The 19,292-nt window shown below is 45.8% G+C and overlaps 1 protein-coding gene across 1 annotated transcript; it reads right to left on the reverse strand.

The window, feature by feature from the left end:
• Positions 1-234: 234 nt before the first annotated feature.
• On the reverse strand, positions 235-18,463 carry RAB3A (RAB3A, member RAS oncogene family). The gene is made up of 5 exons (XM_042442048.1): positions 18,351-18,463; positions 5,235-5,462; positions 3,741-3,859; positions 2,752-2,876; positions 235-2,475 (listed from the first exon to the last, which is right to left on the reverse strand). Exons 2-5 carry the CDS (start codon positions 5,460-5,462, stop codon positions 2,285-2,287), a joined length of 663 nt encoding a protein of 220 aa, XP_042297982.1. The 5' UTR covers positions 18,351-18,463; the 3' UTR covers positions 235-2,284.
• Between the last annotated feature and the right edge of the window lie 829 nt (positions 18,464-19,292).

Raw genomic sequence — 19,292 nt, forward strand, 5'->3', positions numbered from 1 at the left:
GAATAGCAAGGATTGAGCAGAAGGTCACCAGATTAGAGCATGAAGGTGCTAGGATGCATGCTGGTGTTTCTGCCCTGACTTGTGATGTGCACAGGGAGGTTCTGTCTCGCTTTCACCTAGCCATGTCTCCTTTTCCCCAAATGAGAGACACTGAACCTACAAGCAATCACCAGCATCTCCACAACCGTTGAGGCTTTAAAACTCCACCTTCACACTAACTCATCATATCAAATCTTTTTTGTGATCGGCAATTTTATTTCTTCACATATCTGTTTAATACAGTGATTTTTTTGTTGTTTTTTTAATAGGAAACTGAATTTGACACTTCTGACAGGTTTTTTTTAAATACAGTACAGCTTATTTTTTTTCCATAGAAGTAAACTTCACAAAAGAGAGAAAGAGAAAGAGGACAACTTGTGTCAAAGTATCCGTAAAACAAACCTTCCAGTGCTTCCATTAAAAATTAAAAGGAGGGCCATTGGGGCAGGGAGCAGAAGGGAACGCGCGCAAAGGGTTGTTGACAGAATTCAGCCACCAAGTTGCACTGCTTTGCACCGGAAGAAAAAGGTGGTTTACTGTGCTGGGAAACTAGATTGTCCAAATCATTCCAACACACCCCTATCCCTTTCCAAAAGCAAGGAGACATGTCTCAAAAGAGGAGAAGGAATGCATTTTTAAAAATAGGTGTTTCTCAATTGATTTTCCAAGGGGGTCTGCAAAGGGGTTTCACTCTCCTCCAATGCTGCAGAGCAACTCAGGGTGACAATAGCTGCCTGCCCTCCCTCTGTCGACCTTTCTCTTTTTAAATGTCTCTGTGTATGTATATATGTATATATACATGTATCAGTAACAACTCACAAGCAACTGAAAAACCTTTAAAATATATGACATTTATAAAAAAACAACAACATAAAAACATCACAAGCCACGGCACAGCAATGAGAGGTCCACGGGCACATCACAGCCTACTTCTATTTACAGGGGTCAGGAGTGAACATCTTAGTCTTCCCTTCTCTCTTTTCTGTACACTGAGGAAGACGGGAAGGAGGATCAAGCAAGCCTCGAAGATCTTTTATACAACCAAGAGTGGGAAAGGGCAGAGTTGTCCTCTTGGGTGGAACAACTAGAAGATACTTCCCTGGGAGGGGGGGGGGAGACCAAGTTAGGGAGGACACAATTGCATGCGTCTGCCACAGCCACTCTAACCACCAAGGTCCAAGAAACCCAAGCATAACATGACCTGTGCCATCTCAGACTAGATGTGTAGTTTCACATATATCACAAACAACATACCAGTACCAGTCCACACAGAACTCCAAGTCTGGCCTTCTCTGTGAAACACACTTTGTACACACAGAGATGTTGAATGGGTTGGGGCAAGTAAAATAAAACCCAATATTGTGTGCCTCTGCTTGGGGAGGAAAGTGGTATGGCCAGGCACAGGCTTCAGTCTTTGCCAAACCTGCAAAAACGAGACCTTCAAATCCACAAGAGTAGCTGTGGGGAGAAGTTGCTTGGAACCAAAGGGTGTCCCCCCCTGGGGAAAAATCCCTATCGTGTCTCTGTGTGTCAGATGGCGAAGGCGGTGGTGGCAATGGCCAGGCGCAAGTTAAAAGACACAAGGTTCAAATGCTGACTTAGCAGAATTAGGGACCGTCTCCTGCTTTGGACCAGGCACTCAACTCAGGGGAGGAATTATCATCTGGAACATCTTTCCTGGAGCCAAGATGACCCAAAAGAGACAGAGGGAAGGAAAGGGGACAGGAACTTTCCATGTCGCAGGTACTCCTGCATGTGAAAACACAAACATTGCCCTGACAGCCAGAGGTGGTCCAGAGCGGGTTGGGACCCTCAAAGAGAGGAGGAAGAGGTAGAGAAAGTCAGACATATAAACAGAGGGGAAGTATAAATATATAAATAAATACATAAATAAATACATGAATAAAAGCATAAAGCCACGAGGGCTGCTAAAATTCCTGCTCTACCTCTCCTTCCACCTCCATCCAAACAAAATCTCCCTGGGGCTCAAAAGGCAGGTGGGAACGTATTGCCCCCACCCAAAGATTGAAGGGAGCGATGTTTAGGATTCCAAGAAGGCTGGACACACTCCGGGTCTGAGTCCCCCCCCCCCGGATGCAAAGGGAGAAGGAAGAGGATGGGGCTGGATGTGGGAGTGGGTGGTGAGGACAGGGGAGCAAAAGTTGCCAAGGATCGGGGGCACTGGCAGGCAGGGGGGGGTCCCCGGAAAATTTAGGGAAGGGTGGAGTTTCCACACTCAAGTCTCTTAGCAGGCACAATCCTGGTGTGGAGGGGCTTGCTGGTCAGTCAGCTGGGGGCCCTGCTTGGCACCGGTCACTGCCGGGTCAGCTGCATCCAAGGACTCTGACATCTTCTCGCAGATGATGTCCACCAGGCGCTCAAAGGTTTGCTTCACGTTGATGTTGTCCTTGGCGCTGGCCTCGAAGAACTCGAACCCTGGAGAAAGAGGAGAAGAGAAGGCTTAAGGATTGGAACTGCACCAGAAGGGGAGGAAGAAGAGAAAGCCATCCCAGGCAAGGAGGCTGTGGGCACAGCAGTGCTGGTAGGTCAGCTGGGGACCCTGCTTGGCACTCAAGCTAGCCACCAGCCAAAAATGCTCCTGGGAAGCCTGTGAGCCTATTGAAAATCCTGAAATGCATTAATCTTGCATTAAGTCCCCTTTTGCAGCCCACACAGGAGGCCCTTCCCCCCAAAACCATGCTGGTCACTCACCCAGGTGTTCAGCAAGCTGGCGGCCCCTTTCCGACGACACCACCCGCTCATCTTCCATGTCACACTTGTTGCCCACCAGCAGCACCTGGGCGTTGTCCCAAGAGTAGGTCTTGATCTGGGTCGACCTAGAGAAAGATGGGAAAGAGATGGGAAGAGGACACCACATTGCCTTGGGTCTTCCAGTCAGCTTATGGCAGCTCTACCACTACGGGTTTCTTGGGAAAAAATATTATTCAAAAGAGGTTTGCCACTGCCTTCCTCTGAGGCTGAGAAGGTGTAACCTGTCCCAGTGGGTTTCCATGGGTGAGCAGAGGGGATCTGAGCTGTCTCCTGTGACTTAGGGCAAAGCTCTCCTGGGGTTTTCTAGATGACATTTATTATTCAAGGGGAGTTTACCATCATGGCCTTCCTAGGATGCTGAGAGAGGGTTACACAACGATCACCTGTGGCCAAGTGGGAATTTGAACCCTGGCCTCCCATGATTCTACAGGTTTGAGGAAAGGCTATAGATAAATCGGTGGCTCGCAATCGTTGGTTCTCCAGATGATTTGGACTTCCACTCCTATAATTCCTGACTGCTGGGGCTTCTGGCAGCTGAATTCCAAAACAAATGGAAGACCATTGAAATAAAGGAGTAGCACAGCACAATACAAAATCCTCCATGTGCACAAACACACACTATGGAACATAAACATGGAAGAGACTCAGTCCAGGAGGTGAAAAGGCAGAAGGTGGAGGAACGTTTAGCGGGGGGGAAAGCCCTAAAAAACTTTCAGAAAACTCAGCAGTGGGAAGGGCATTAAAAAATTATATTTGGAACTGTGTCTTGTAAAATTATTGAGCCCACCTTCCTCTCCTATCCCCATGCCTCTTTTCTGCATTCGGAAATGCCCTTTAGAAATGAATATCAAAGATTTGAAAAGTGGGTTCCTGCAAGAGGCTTCAGGAGGATGGCCCCCCCACCGCCATCTTCCAGTGCCCAGACTCACCAGTCCTGGACAGCATTGAAGGACTCCTCGTTGGTGATGTCGTACATCAGGATGAAGCCCATGGCGCCTCGGTAGTAGGCAGTGGTGATGGTCCGGTACCGCTCCTGCCCAGCCGTGTCCTGGAAGAAACATTGGGATGGAGGAGCTCAAAGCCAAAGCATGGCTTTTATTCATATGGAAGGGGAATCCAGTAGGAAGCGGAGCACAATCCAACCTTCCTCATGCTGCTCCATCGCCAAAAACCTGCCCCAAAGGGCTGGCACCCACCTCCCAGGTATATTTTCAGTGCTAGAGAGGGTCGCAGATAGGCATTCTGATGCCATGTCCAGTCACACCACAGAAATGACTCAAGTGGGTCAGAGGCTGGAAAAATGGCTTTGGGGCCAGGAGATTCTGGCAGGTGTAGTCCCTTAAAAGTACAATTTTCAGAGTTTAGGTGAAGACAGACAATTTTGCCTCAGTCGATCACAGCCTCTGAATTGAGTGGGTGATATTTTTCATTTGTTGCCTGCTTTACTTTATTGTACCCTTTCCTGTATTGTTATGTATTATTTATATGTATTATGCTATTATTTCTTAGACTGTACACCATGGGCAGGTTTACTTTATCTGTTGTAATGTTTGTATGTACAGCACTGTGTAAATCTACAGTGCTATATAAATAAAGCAAAATAATAATAATAATAATAATAATAGCAACTGACATGAATGTTATGACTTGATGGTGGCCAAATACTCTATAAATATTAACTGTCTATGTACTGCAACTGCCACAAAAAGAAAAGTGTTAATGGACCCCCCCCCCCCGCCAAAAAACAGCTGCAGTTCTTTCATGTGTTTAAATCTCCTTTCTCTTCAAGCAAAGTCGGCTGACCCTCCACCTGCTTCAGACAGAAATTCCTCGTAACACCCATGGTCATGTCAGAAGCAAGTCCCACTGAAGTCAACGGGGCTTATTCCCTGGTAGGACAAATAAGGCTGCAGCATGAAGAACTGAGCTTGTGCAACTTACGTTTTAAGACTACAGACACCAGAAACCCACCCCTGGCCATGCTGACTGGGGATTCTGGGAGGGGCAGGGCAATTTCTTCCCTCTGGTTCCCAACTAATGCCCATCAGTCACACTGTTGACTGGCAATTTATAAGCCGGCCCTCCATATCCATGGATATAAGCACCCTCAGTTTGAAAATATTTTTAAAATCTATACATTCTAAAAAGCAAGCCTCGACTTTGCCATTTTATATAAGGGATACTATTTTACTAGAACACTTTGATTTTTGGTATCCATGGGAGGCCTTGGAATCAAATCCCATGTATCATAGCAAGGGCCCACAGTACAATTTTTCTCTTAACATTACTGTCATGTATTCTACTGAAACTGAGACTAAAGGCCTTGCATTTCGGAGATGCCAGGGAATAACCACAGACCTATTTAGGGGCAATCCTTGCAAACAACCCTGCAAGGTAGGCTGGCTCCCAAGCAATTCCCTTACCCAGATCTGCAGCTTAATGCGCTTGTCATTGCGGTAGATGGTCTTCACTTTGAAGTCAATGCCGACAGTGCTGACAAAGGCCGGGGTGAAAGAGTCGTCCGCATACCGGAAGAGGAAGGAGGTCTTCCCGACGCTGCTGTTGCCGATGATGAGGATCTTGAACATGTAATCAAAGTTCTGGTCGGAGGATTCCTTCTGGCCGTAGCGGGCATCAGTGGCAGACGCCATCTGGGGGGCATAAAATGGCAGAAGGCTGAGAGGGGAGACGGCGGATGACCCTCGGCAGCCCAAGATGGACCTGGGAAGGGACATCTCAGGACTCACTCATGCCCAAAAGTAGCATCCCTGCTTCAGGGGTGGGAAGTGTGGGTCCTCCAAGTCTTCGCCAATTCCAGAATTTTAAAATATAGTCTCTAAAGGTGTGTTTTGGTGCCTGTTTCCAGAGCTCCTTCACCTGAAACTGCAGAACAACTTGCACCTAAAAGCAGTGATGTATTCAGGGTGACCAGAACTCATCATCACAAAGGAGGATAAGGCAACACAAAATGTTGGACATTCAAGAAAAATACATAGGGCATTACAAAAATACCCACGGATCCATTTCCTATGGTTTATTTACAGCTATGTTACCTATCATGTATGTTATTACCTACATGTTTCGGATAAACTTATCTTTGTTAAAAGGCCTTGTTGGCTTGCAAGACATTTAGAGAACTCTGAGCAAGGCAAAGGCTTAAAATTGTACTTTACCAGCAGCAAAGTGGGGTCAAACTGCATTATTTCGACAGTGTAGAATGAAGCCTTAGTTGGCCACAGCTAAGAGATAATTCTGAATTGGTCTCATGATGCCAACTTTTCATGTCCCCTGTCCATCTGCTTTGCGGTATATCCAAAATCTTTTAAGCCATGATTCTTATATTACAAGTGAGAGGGAAATGTAGTTTCCAGCCCCTTTTTAGTAACCCCTCAATACCCTGCCCTGCAAACTTGGACCCGCAGCCACACCAAAATTGCATTTTTCTGAGATGCTATCATATTCCCGAAGAGTTCTGGAGAGTCAAGTTTTAAATCTTCCCAGAAAACCAGCCATGAAACCAAGAAATACAAACTGGCAGTAGACATTGGACCCCCTTTGAAGACTAGTTTTATCCAAAATGTGGCACTGCCTCCATCCCCAACCTCAGTCTGGTTTTTAAAATATGATGAAGCTGCTCCTTTCTTATGGCTTCGTTAGTCCTGCGGAGAAATGGGCCCACTCAGTTGACTGGACTGAGAAGTGCAACTTTGACTTTGTCTACCTCGATTTTAACAAAAAGAGGAGAGTGGGGGGGGGGGTTGCCATTAAATTTGGAAATATTGCTGTGATCACCCAAAAAGGAAGGCTAGGAAATATTGGTGGAAACACAGAGAGAGTCTGAGCCCTTCTTTCATGGAAGATGGGGGATGCTTCGAACCCTGGTCTCCATAGTCCAACACAAACCACTACACCACATTGTCTCCTCTATCTATCTATCTATCATCTATCTATCTATCTATCTATCTATCTATCTATCTCCTAAAAAGAGTAAATAAAATCCAGATGCCTGGATGAGCAGAGGGCCATAGCCAGACCTCTGAATGAATATAATGAGCTCTATAAGACTACCATCCCAAGAGGATTTCCACTTGGAGAGGTTATGATTGGCCTTGTTTTCTCCGACTCTCATCCCAGCCTACCTCACAGGATTGTTGTGAACCGGTCTGGCCATGGCAGTTCCATCCCGTGGAGGGCAAGACATAATAAAAATGCGCAGACAAATAAATCCACTTTACGTCACTCTCCGGCGCCATCAAGGAATAATAAAAAAGCAGGCTGAGAAGGCCACAGAGGAGGCCATCTCAGTTTCCTGCCGCGTGCCCTGCAAGGGCTGGTTGGGTGTAAAAAGGCAGATGGAAGCAGGTTTGTAAAGCAGCAAAAGGGAGAAGACTTTTTTGCAGGGCTGCCAGCAAACAATTAAGCTTATTGGATTGATCATCTCTTTGCAGCCACAGATGCCTCTCAAGGTGGGTTTCTTAAGCCCCCCACCTACGCCAAACCAGGAAAAAAATGGCCCAAAGAAAGCAGAGGAGGAGATTGCCTCCCTTTCCAAAAGAGCTTTTTATTCTCATAAAAATGTGCAATTGCATGGAAATGGAAACTTCTGTTCACATATTCCTCCAAAGATTTATCCATTCCATCCACCATCTGGTAAATCCAGACCGTAACCGTAACCCAGTGGCTCCCAAGTTTAACATCCACAACAACATACTCATCAGCATCTTCTTCTTCTCTTACCCACTCTCCCCCATGGGTCGAAGCAGGGAATAACAACAATTACAGACAAATGGCAGCAGTGAAAAAAGGCAATAAGGCGCGACAGTGTGTTTCCATGGCTTTTTATTCATCATGTTTTCAAAGTGTGAAATGAATTAATGATGAAATTCTCCAGTTTTAATTAGGTTGCTTGTTTACCTTTTAAATTTAAAACGTTTTCAAAATTGGATTTGTTTCCTTTTTGTTGTTGTGTTTGTTTTTGTTGCTGCTCTGTGCGCAGTCGTTTCATAACGCGCAACCCTAAAGAAAGCCTACCATAATAAATACGTTTGGTGTGCAGCCCTTCGATGCAGCTCCCACAAGCTAGCAAGCACAGGCAATGCCGAAGAATGCTGGGAGTTGCAACAACACAATCTGAGTTAGGCCATGGTTGCCACTTGGATCAGATTTTGGAATATGGCCTACGCAGAATGAATGCCTCGGGAGACGGATCCAATCTAAACATAAAATTCTTATGGTTCTTATACTCCTTACACTGAAGGTGATTTTATACATATTTATAATTTTGTGCATGCGCAAGTTTGTGTCTGCTGACCATCTCAAAGGCAAGGTGTCATTCTCTCAGCCCACCCACCTGCACCATTTTGGAGTATTTAGGATTTGGCATTCCAGGCAGAGTGACTCAACCACATGTTCTTCTTAAATGAAGACACTGGTTTCAATTTTTTTGCCTAAACTGCATCTCTGTCACCCAGGCCTTTTTCCTGCTCTCTTTTTGGAAAAAGCAGGACAAAAAAACTAAAAGCACCACAACAAATGTGCATTTGCATCGCAAAGGCAGCAACACAACAAAGAGGACACTGCCACTGCTTTTCTCCCAGCTTGTATTGGTGTGTCCATGGGGTCCAGTGGCCAGATTCAAGAGACTCATGGTGGGTTCGTCCAGCTGTGCACAGTTTGGGGAGAAGAAAAACACCATTGATTTACATGTACTGTATTTATCAAAGGGATTATGAGTTTCCTAACAGTCCAGAGATTTTAAGGAAGGGTACAGACAACGGCATAGTGGTCTCAGTGAAGGACTACAACTCGGGAGAGCAGGGTTCGATTTCCTGCTCAGCCATAGAAACCTACTAAGTTACCTTGGGCAAGTCACACTCTCTCAGCCTCAGGGGCAATGGCAAGCAAACCTTCTCTGAACAAATCATGCCAAGAAAACCCAGAATAGGTTGCCTTAGGGTGGCCACAAATTGGAAATGATGTTGAAGGCAAACAACAACAACCGACAACAGAACAACACAAGTAGCTTTAAAACAATCTGGAAAAGGAGAAAACGAGGGATGAAAACCAGAACCCAAAAGGTCTCAGGCAACTTTGCCCCCAAACACTCTGCACAGGCAGTAACTACAAGTCCAGGGCAAAATGTCTGCCCTCTAGCTAGTCTGGGCTGACTGGATTGTGAAAGAACACAAGGTGTGGCTATTTGTAGATTATAGAATCAGAGTTGGAAGAGACCCCAAAAAGGGCCATCCAACCCCCTTCTCTGCCATGCAGGAAACTCTCCATCAAAGCATCACCCATTGACAGATGGCCCTCCAGCTCTGTTTAAAGACATCTAAGAAGGAGGCTCCACCAAAATCTCCAAGGAAGGAGTGGTTCCTCTGTTGAACAGCCCTTACTCTCAGGAAGCTCCTCCAAATGTTGAGCTGGAATCTCTTTCCCTGGAGCTTGCATCCATTGCTCCATTGGGTCCTGTTCTCTGGACAGGCAGAAATCAAGTTGCTCCCCTCCTCAATATGGCATCCCTTCAAGTATTTAAACAGGGCTCATATCACATCTTAACATTCTTTTCTCCAGGCTAAACATGCCCAGCTCCCTAAGTCTTTCCCATAGGTTCATGTTTCCTTCCCATTGTTAGTCCCCTCCTTTGGACACATGGCTCAGTTTCTCCATGATGGGAAGAGCACAAACAAGCCTGGAAAGGGTGTGTTTTTCTGTGTGGGACAACAAATGGGTACAGTTGGCTCTCCACAGCTTGAAAATATTTTTATAAAGTTTCCAAAAGCCATCTTCATTTTGCCCTTTTATATAAGGGACATCATTTTGCTATGCCATTGTATTCAACAGGATTTGATCATCCTGGATTTTGGTATTCATGGAGGGTCCTAAAACCGAAAGGAAAAAAGGGGGTGAATTGACGTACAAGGCCCCAACTATTTGGGGGAGAGGGGTTGATGTAAAGTCTGCAGTCTAAATGTCATCACATTCCTTCTGCAGAAAAAAGGGTCTTGAGGGAGGCTGGCTAACATTCGGGACCATGGCTTCTGGCTTGCATCGCCCAATATAGGGATGCTCCACTGTGCGGTTCTCATGCCCAGGATGCACCAGAAGTGAGAATTCCCTTTCAAATTCACTAGGCCCCCTGCAGGGAGGCAAAAAGCAAATCCTAGGCCAAAAACCTGGTCCAAGTGCGTGGCCAATATAAGTTCGCAGCTACAGTAGAAAATTCACCAGCTTGCCGCTTGTTTATCAGCTGGCACAAAAGAAGTAGAAAAATGGTGGAAACCATCCTGGACAAAAAGGACCCGAAAGATGTAGCATTGTTCCTGCACAATAAAACAGGAGATGGTGGAACCATTCCTGGCACAAAAGGAACCGGAGATGATGGCATGTGTTCCTGGCACCAAAAGGAACTGGGAGATGGATGGAATGTTCCTGAATGAAGGAAACCAGGGAGATGGTGGAACCATTCCTGGCACAAAAGGAACCGGAGATGATGGAAGTTCTCTGGCACAAAGGAACAATGAGGAAATTTTCCTGACATGAAAAACAGAGAGGTGGAACATGTCCTGGCACAAAGGAACGGAGATGGTGGAACGTGTTTTGGCAGCAAAAGAAACCAGAGATGTTTAAACAGTCCTGGTACAAGAACGAACCAGTAAATGTTGAACTGTCCGGCACAAAAGGATCCAGGAGATGGGAACTTTCTGGCAGAAAGGAACTGGAATGTTAGAACACCATTCTGGCATCAAAGGAACCGGAAACAGTTAGCTTTTCCTGGCACGAGGAATAACCATGGAGATGGGGAAACTGTTCCTGGCACTAAAGATGGTGGAAGATTCCTGGCACAAAGGGAATCAGGAGATATACAAGAAAAGGGCTGAGGCAGCTGGGCAATCTCAACCCAATTTTGTCAGCTGAAAAGGTAGCACTGGTCGCTCACACCCATGGGTTGTGGCTAGTGTGCAATGGAGTCGCACATGCGGGGCTGGAGACTTGGAGGGCACAACCAGACACTGGCTGGTTTTCATCCTCCTTCTTTCCAGGCCTTTGGGACGCCTCAGCCCTGGCCCGGCGATTTTATGATGACAAGAGCGGCTAAACTCATGGAGGATAACAAGAAAACAAGATTAGAAGGAGCTCAGAATGAGAACCTGGCCTTCATTTGCAGCCAAGGAGAAATCAGGTCTGAAAGGCGTCGGGTTTTTCTCACATGATTTAATCGAAACAAAATTAAAAGAGGGGCAAACTAAAGGAGTTTTTTTCATCCTCAAAAGACTCTTGAAACAGTGGGCAAAGCAGGCCACCCCTTCGAGTCGCCAATGCCACGTAAGAATGGCACTGCCTTCATGCAAGATGAGTGAACAAACAGGCATCCACCAGATGATTTTGAGGCACCAGCGTGGCAATGCTCTATGGCAGCATCCCCAAACTTTCAAGTGGCAAAGGTTGGACTACAGCCCCCATTGTTTCCAGCCATTCTGTGTGGGGATATGGGTATAGTGGCCCAAAATATATTGACAAAATATGAGGAAAGCCAGGTTGTATCCACACTGCAGAAATAATCCAGTTTGCCACCAATTTTAACTGCTATTGCTCAATGCGATAATGTGGATCTGTAGTCTGTGGCTTCTTCTAATAGCTTCTTGTCAGATAGCTCTTGGGCCACAATGAACTATAAATCCCAGTATTTCTCAGCATTCTGGAATGGCAGTTAAAGCGGTGTCAAACTGCATTATTTCTGCAATGTAAATGCAGCCTTGGATAGATTATGGTTTGATCTGCAGTGAAGAATTAATGAAATCTGATACCACTTTTTAGATTGTAAGCCTGAGGGCAGGGATCCGTTCATTTAAAAATATTGTATGTACAGCGCTGTGTAAATTTACAGCACTTTATAAATAAAGGTTAATAATAATAATAATAATAATAATAATAATAATAATAAAACTTTAACTGCCATGGCTCCATGCTGTGGAACCTTGGGATCTGTAGTTTGTTGTGGCACCAGCGCTCTCTAACAGAGAAGCCTAATGTCTCACAAAAATACAAATCACAGGACTCCATAGCATTGCACCAAGGCAATTCAAGCGGTGTCAAACTGCATTAACTCTGCAGTGTAGATGCAGCCTTTAAGGTGTAGGAACATGTCCCTTTTCTTTCCATGTTATTTACACCTCTGGCCCCAATTTTTCTGTTAAAGAAAGCATGCCCAGGAACACATCTACTTGGTTAAATGGACAGGCCAAAATAAAGCTGTTTCAGGTCGTTTTCGAGATATGCTGTTTAATGCTGCATGCATCCTAAGATGCCAGAAGCCATGCCAAAGCCATACTCCAGTCCAGCTTCTGGCCTCTTAAGATGCATGTATCATTTAAACAGCATACCTCCAAAGTATGATTTTCCAAACTAGCATGGCTACCTCTTAACTTTGTGCAGTATCACCAGCATTAAAATCCTTATGGATCCTGCCCTCAGAGAAAGGCAGAATACCAATCAATCAATCAATCAATTCATTTAATACAGCAAATAGCCAGCATAGCAGGTTATAAATTAATTTAAATAGAATTTTATATTTAGGCCACAGAAAACCAGATTCATGTACACAGGATGAGGGATACAGGACTTAACAGAGCTGCAGTGTAGAAATTAATAAAATGAAATCCAGTAAGAGACAAGTACTAAATTCTACATTTAGGTCTCAAAAAATCAAATGCAGGATGGGGCGGCATACTTGGCTCAGCAGTACTTCATGTGAAAAGGACCTTGGAGTTCATTCCTGATGTAAAGTTGAACACAACCCAGCAATGTGATGCTGCATCAAAGAAGGCAAATACTATGTTAGCCTGCATTCACATCATTTCCAAGTAGAGCATAGTGTGATAAACATCATAGTCTCCCTATGTTCTGTGCGACTCTGGCTTCATTTGGAGTCTTGTGTCCAGTTCTGGGTGCCTCATTTTATGAAGGATGTAAACAAGATGAAGCGGAGAAGGGCAATGAGGATGCTAAGAGGGATGGAGAACAAAACCTATGAGGAGAGATTGAAGGATTTTCAGCCTGGTGAAGAGAAGATGGAGGGGTGTTATGGCTACCCTTTTTAAATATCTCAAGGAAATATTAAGAAGAGGAGACAGGTTTGTTCTCTGATGCTCCAAAGGGTAAGACCAGGACCAGTCTCATGGTTCCACTGCCTTGGTCTCCAGCTTGGATCCCATCCCAGGATCCAATAAAATAAACAATAGTTTTAAATTACAGAAGGGCAGAGTTTGATCGAACATTCAAAGGAACTTGTTGACAGTAAAAGGCATTCGACAATGGAACCAGTCACCGAAAGAGGTAGGTGGTTGGGTCTCATTCTCTGAACATCTTTGAGGATGCACTAAATGGAGAGCCTGCACTGAGCCAGGGGTTGGACTATATGGCCTTTGAGGGACTTTTCCAGTTCTAGGACTTTTAGGATGAGAGCCACATTTCACTTATACAGTGAGCCCTCAGTATCCACTAGGGTTTGGTTCTAGGACCCCATCGTGGATACCAAAATCTGTGGATGCTCATGTCCTATTATATAAAATGGGGTATTATTAATACAGTGTGCCCTTGGTATCCGCTGGGGTTGTGCCAGGATAGTTGAACCATGAATGGTTGAATCTGTGGATACAGAGGGATGACTTTTTACGTTTGGTAGGACTGGCTGAGTCTAGGCGTGCATTTACACTGTAGAAATTAATGCAGCTAGACACCACTTTAATAGCCATGGCTCCATCCTACAGAATCTTGGGATCTGTAGTTTGGTGAGGCACCAGGCTTCTTTGGCAGAGAAGGCTAACGTCTTTGTAAAACTACAGATCCCAGGATGCCATAGGATGGCACAAAAGTACTTAAAGTAGTGTCAATCTGCATTATTTCTGTAGTGTAGATGCACCCTAGGATTCAGTTCTCAGCATCACCTGGAAGGGAAAAGCCTGGAGCTAAAGAGGGTGAAGGCCATGCCTTGGCAGAAGATGGTATCTTATGCCATCTGCTTTTTATATACCATATTACTTAATATGTGCATATGTAAAAGTAGAGCCACAGAAAAACTTTGCAGGCTGGTGAGCATCCTTTTAATGCATTTTTCCTTGGAGCGCATGGAAAGAAATCTTTTGTGGAGGAACAAGCAAGCAGGCTGGACGAAGAAGAGAAAATGGCCTTCCTTTTTTTTTCCAAATGAAGTCGGGGCTTGCAGAAATGAACTGCTGACACTTTCTGATAGATAGGGATGAAATTTCCTCCATCTTTCTCCACTCTCCCGCATCCCTGCTCCATCTGAGCTTTGCTATAAGTCCTCCAACTGGTAGAGGAACGATAGGAAGATGGCTTTCCTTGGCTACAATACACGAAATGGTAACTTGAACCATCAACTAAGAGCCATTAGCCTTGCAAAAAATTTGCTTTGCATGCTAGAATTGGGTGGTTGTTGTGGATCAAAATAGCTGCCTCCAAGCTGGCTGTGTGGATGTGTGCCCTTCATTATGGGGAGTATCTTGGTGAAAGCTGGGCTTTCAAAGTTTACCACAACAGTTCCATGCATGCACCTCCATCAAAACCACTACATAATAACTAAGGCTCTTCTGCATTGCTCAAAACACACCTCACAGGTTGGATTTCTGGACCTACACATTTGGACACGAATGACAGCATGGATGACAATGTTTTCAACAGTTCTTGTTTTAGGGACAAGTTCCCAAGCTCTGGCCTTCCAGGTGTTTTGGACTTCAGCTCCTAGAATCCCAGACAATTGGCCAAGATGGCAGAGGCTTCTGGGAGCTGAAGTCCAAAACACTTGGAGCACCAGAGTTTGAGGATCACTGCTTTAGGGGATGAATGTGCAAGGAAAGATGGGCAGCAGAATCTATTGGGGTCCTGCAAAGGCATGGGATTGGTATATATAGCCCTTGGGTTTCCTTCTAACACTCCCATGCCTTCTCCCATCAAGAGCAATGGATGGTTCCAGATCCAGCAAGTGGTGCATTCAAAGATGCCTCCCTTCTACGCCTGTGTTGGATCATGGCACCAGGTAGATTTACCTACTTGTGGTATTTCCAACCTGCCCTTTTATCATGTGATCCCCAAGTGGCATGCAAGCAGCAGACACACAAACTTTCCTGGTCCTCCACATCCAACATTTAACTTGGGTCTCGGAGAACCTCCATCTTCTTCTCCTAACAACTAAGGTCCAAAACACCCTGCAGAGATAATCCAGTCTGAGACCACTTTAACCACCCCAGCTCAATGCTAGGGAAGTCTGGAAACTGTGGTTTTGTGAGCCATTCGGCCTTATCTGTCCGAGACCTCTGGTGCCACAATAAACTACAATTCCCAGGACCTAAGGTTCAGATTGTCATGGAGGGTTATTGCAGCAGGGATCCCAGCCAAAAGCTAGCGATATCCACTGCCCATCATCCCCTGCCAGCCTGAACAATGGTGAAGCATTATGGGAACATGAGTTCACCAAATCTGGTGGGCCACACATCCCCACTCCCTTCTCCTTTGCTCTTTTTCCTTCTCAGTCGCATCACATTCTTCCTCTTGTCCTCCTAAAATTAACCAAAATCCCCCCAAACTAAATCCTGAACAGAATACATCAAGAGAGTTAAAAAAACAAAAACCCATCAGCTTTCCTTGCATAAAATAAACAGGATTACATAATATGAAATGTGCCTTCCTCCAGATCCAGAACTTAGGAGAAAGAAAGTGTGGTATCAGGAATTGCATGGACAAAACTGGCACCACACCACCCTTTCCAATACTTGCATGCTGGAAACCAAAGATGTCTTCTCCCCATCTCTGGAGGTCTGCAGTCCTCCAGAGATGCCCAGTCCGGAAGTGGCACCCACTAGCAGTGCCCAGGGAGAGCCAACCAGCCCTAAATGGGCACCATGTTGCTCTCCAAGTGCTTCCAAGGCTTCAGCACTGGCAATGTCAAGGCTGAAAAGAGTCATTGCTGGCACTACCCTTATGCCAGCCCTGCATCCTGCTTGCAAGAATGGCTGGCCAGAACCCCCCAGCTTGAGAAAGACTGATTTGGACCACGGAGGCTCCACTTTACTACTCCTCTCCTATTCATCTGTCCCAGGTGAGGTGTAATGGTCAGACTGGGACTTGGGAGATCTAGGTTCAAGTCCCCTCCCCCCAAACTCACAGGGTGAAGCTATGCAGGGCAGAAGAGGGTTGGACTGGATGGCCCTGGGACTCTCTTCCAACTCTATGACTCTATGATTCCAAGACTGCCCTGCCACTTTCTCAGCCTGGCCTGCCTTGCAGGGTCACTGTGAGGGTGATAATGGATGGAAAGGAGACCCAAGGCCTTTGTGAGGAAAGATGGACTATCAAACGTAATGCAGTCGGCCCTCCATATCCATGGATTCTTTATCCACAGATTCAAGCATCCATCCCTTGCAAATATTTTTTAAAATACATAAATTCAAAAAAGCAAACCTTGATTTTGCTATTTTATATAAGGGACAATATTTTGCTATCCATGGTATTGAGCATTCACATTTTGGTACCCACGGAGGATCCTGGAACCAATTTTACTTTAACCAACATGGATATTTATAACTATGATATAAAAATGGAAACTGGATCCTAATTGTCAATTAAATACATATAGAGATACCAAGGGCCCATTGTAGTAGTAGTAGTAGCAGCAGCAGCAGCAATAATGCCCTATTGTCTATAATGGGACTTGTGCATCCATGGATTTTGGTATCTATGTGGAATCCTGGAACCAAACGCCACTGGATACCAATGGCCCACAATAATAATCATACTAATACCCCACTATATATAATTGGACTTGGGTATCCATGTATTTTGGTATCCATAGAAGGTTCTGGAACCAAATCCCAGCGGATGTCATACTGAGGAGGGAGCAAGCTTGTTTTCTGATGCTCCAGAGACTAGAACACAATGGAGCAATGGATGCAAGCTCCAGGAAAAGAGATTCCAGCTCAACATTTGGAGGAACTTCCTGAGAGTAAGAACTGTTTGACAGAGGAACACACTCCTTCCTTGGAGATTTTGGTGGAGTCTCTTTCCTTGGAGGGCTTTAAACAGAGGCTGGATGGCCATTTGTTGGGTATGCTTTGAATGAGAGTTCCTGCATGGCAGAACGGGGTTGGACTGGATCAGGCCCCTTTTTGGGGTCTCTTCCAACTCTATGATTCTAATACTGCATTGTATACAATGGGACTGGAGCATTCATGGATTTGCTATCCAGGCGGTGTCCTGGAAGCAAACCCCAGCAGATACCCAAGGGCCCACTGTAATACATACAGCCATACCAGCCAGGCCAAGGCAAGGAGGCCAGTGTGACAAGCTGCCTGGCTTCCCCAGCGCCCGGCTGGCATCAATCATTCATACCAGCTAGGCCTCTGTGTCACCTGACCAGCGGCCCTCTCCCTTCTCTGTCAACGCAGAATCTGATCTCTTTGGCTCCTCCTGAGCCAAGAAAAGGGATGAGGGGAGAATTTATATATTGAAAAGGATGCTGCGGCCATTCCACCTCTCTGCCCTGGCACTGGGCACCAGCAGAGACGGTAGGCATGTCCAGCAAGGACCTGCCATTCCTCCCCACATGCAAAGGATGCAAAAATCCTCCATATCCAAAAAGGGACGCAAGCTCCATCACCTCCTGAGGAACAGAGACAAAAAGAATGGCCTGCATTATCAAAATGGATAAACTCACAGAATTAACCAACAAAAAAATCCCCAGAAAAAGCAAAACAAGAATGGGAATCCTTTATCAATTATTGCAAGAATAACTAGACTCTGGAAAAACAATGGGGTTTTTTCTCTTTATAAGCAACCATTAGAAATCCAGCCCCTTGCTCCAACCTTGCAAATAAACCAGCTTGCATTTAAAAGGCCACAGCCAAGCAAGGGCATCTCTGGAGTCAAACCAGGTCGGGAAGCTCCTTCTTCTCTGGCTTCACCATGCTTGAAAGACCATTGCAATCCTGGATCCGCCTGGAAGAGACCTGCCAATGCATTTAGTGGGTTGGATGGGCTGCAAAAGAGGGGAGCCAAGATGCCAAGAGAAGGACTGTCTCGCCTTCCTCTTCCTCCTCCTGCTCCTTCCACCCCCGTTTCTTGCTTCAGGCCTCGCCCCAGCTGCCTCTCTCTCTGCCTGCCTCCCTGCCATTGCAACCTGCGCCTGAGCCGCCTGTTTACCATCTGCATCGCATTGCACAGGCCCGCATTGCACGCACAAACTCCCCTCCCTCCGGCTTGCGTGGTTCTTTCAGTTTTTGTTTTTGCAAAATGATACCCCCCCGCAACGTTATGCACCCTTGAAGCACCTCCAGCCCGGCTTAAGATGTCACCCCCTCCACCTTTGCAATATGATGCACAACCCCCTGCATCGTTCCGCATGTGTCAAATGAAGGTTATCCTCCGCGTGCAATAGGAAGGAAGGCAAGAGGGAGATGCTATGCAAAAAAAGGAGGCGCTCAGGGCCAAAAAAGGGTGCATTATTAAAAAGGGGAAATTGCACTCACCTCGAAAACGCGTTCTGGGTCTCTCGCAGCAAATGCAGCAGCAGCAACTGGCGCGAGACAACTAAGCACCTGCCTGCAGATCCCCGAACCTACGTCACCAGCAGTTCGAAAGAGGCGGGGCAGTATGCAAATAGGGGCGTGACGTCATCCGCTCAAGGACGGCCTCCTCCTTCAGCACAGGCTAGGGGCGGGCTTCCAAGACGGTACCGCCACTCGATTGGCGAAAATGCCGAAGATTGACGTACGCCTTCGAACCTATCCCCGCTTCTCAGGAGAGCCCGTGAGGGCTTACGTTGTAGCCATGGCGACGTTTCTTTTTTTTCCCCTCCCCTCCATTCCTTCAGCCAAAAAGGAGGTGTCACGTGACACTGAGGGGCATTTATTCGCCTTTAATTTTAACTTTTAGCCAAAATTGGCCCAAAACACACTGCAGAAATAATCCATTTTGAAGCCTCTTTAACTGGCCTTGGCTCAGTGCTAGGAATCCTGAGAATTGTAGTTCATTGATCTCTCTGACAGAGAAGGCTCAGTGTCTCACAAAACTACAGTTCCCAGAATTCCTTAGCACTGAGCCAGGGCAGTCAAAGTGGTCTCAAAGTGGATTATTTCTGCAGTGTTTGGGACCTGTTTGTGACATACAAGTGGCATCTACGTCCTAGTTGTCGATTAAATACATACACAGGGGATGGAATTCCTGACTTTTTACCTCAGGCTTCCTTTTGTGTGTGTGTGCTTTCACCACTTCACACAAAAAGAAGGCTCTCCTGCATCTACACTGTAGAATTGATGAAAGCACACTCACAAAAAGAAAACCTGAGGTAAAAAGTCAGGAATTCCACATCCTATGAGTCCACAGTGTAGAATTAATGCAGCTTGACACCACTCTGCTTGTGGCTCCATTCTGTGGAATTCTGGGATTTGTAGTTTTAGCTTTTTGGCCTT

This window comes from Sceloporus undulatus, chromosome 10, assembly GCF_019175285.1.
Source record: "Sceloporus undulatus isolate JIND9_A2432 ecotype Alabama chromosome 10, SceUnd_v1.1, whole genome shotgun sequence".
NCBI classification, from domain to species: Eukaryota; Metazoa; Chordata; class Lepidosauria; order Squamata; family Phrynosomatidae; genus Sceloporus; species Sceloporus undulatus.

Bases quoted from the DNA above. Each gene is read 5' to 3' on its own strand.
- RAB3A (XM_042442048.1), bottom strand. From the start codon at position 5,462: ATGGCGTCTGCCACTGATGCCCGCTACGGCCAGAAGGAATCCTCCGAC. The intron at 3,860-5,234 runs GTAAGGGAATTG...TGTTTCTTCCAG, and splicing joins GCATTAAGCTGCAGATCTGG to GACACGGCTGGGCAGGAGCG. The intron at 2,476-2,751 runs GTGAGTGACCAG...CTCTTTCTCCAG, and splicing joins CCAGCTTGCTGAACACCTGG to GGTTCGAGTTCTTCGAGGCC.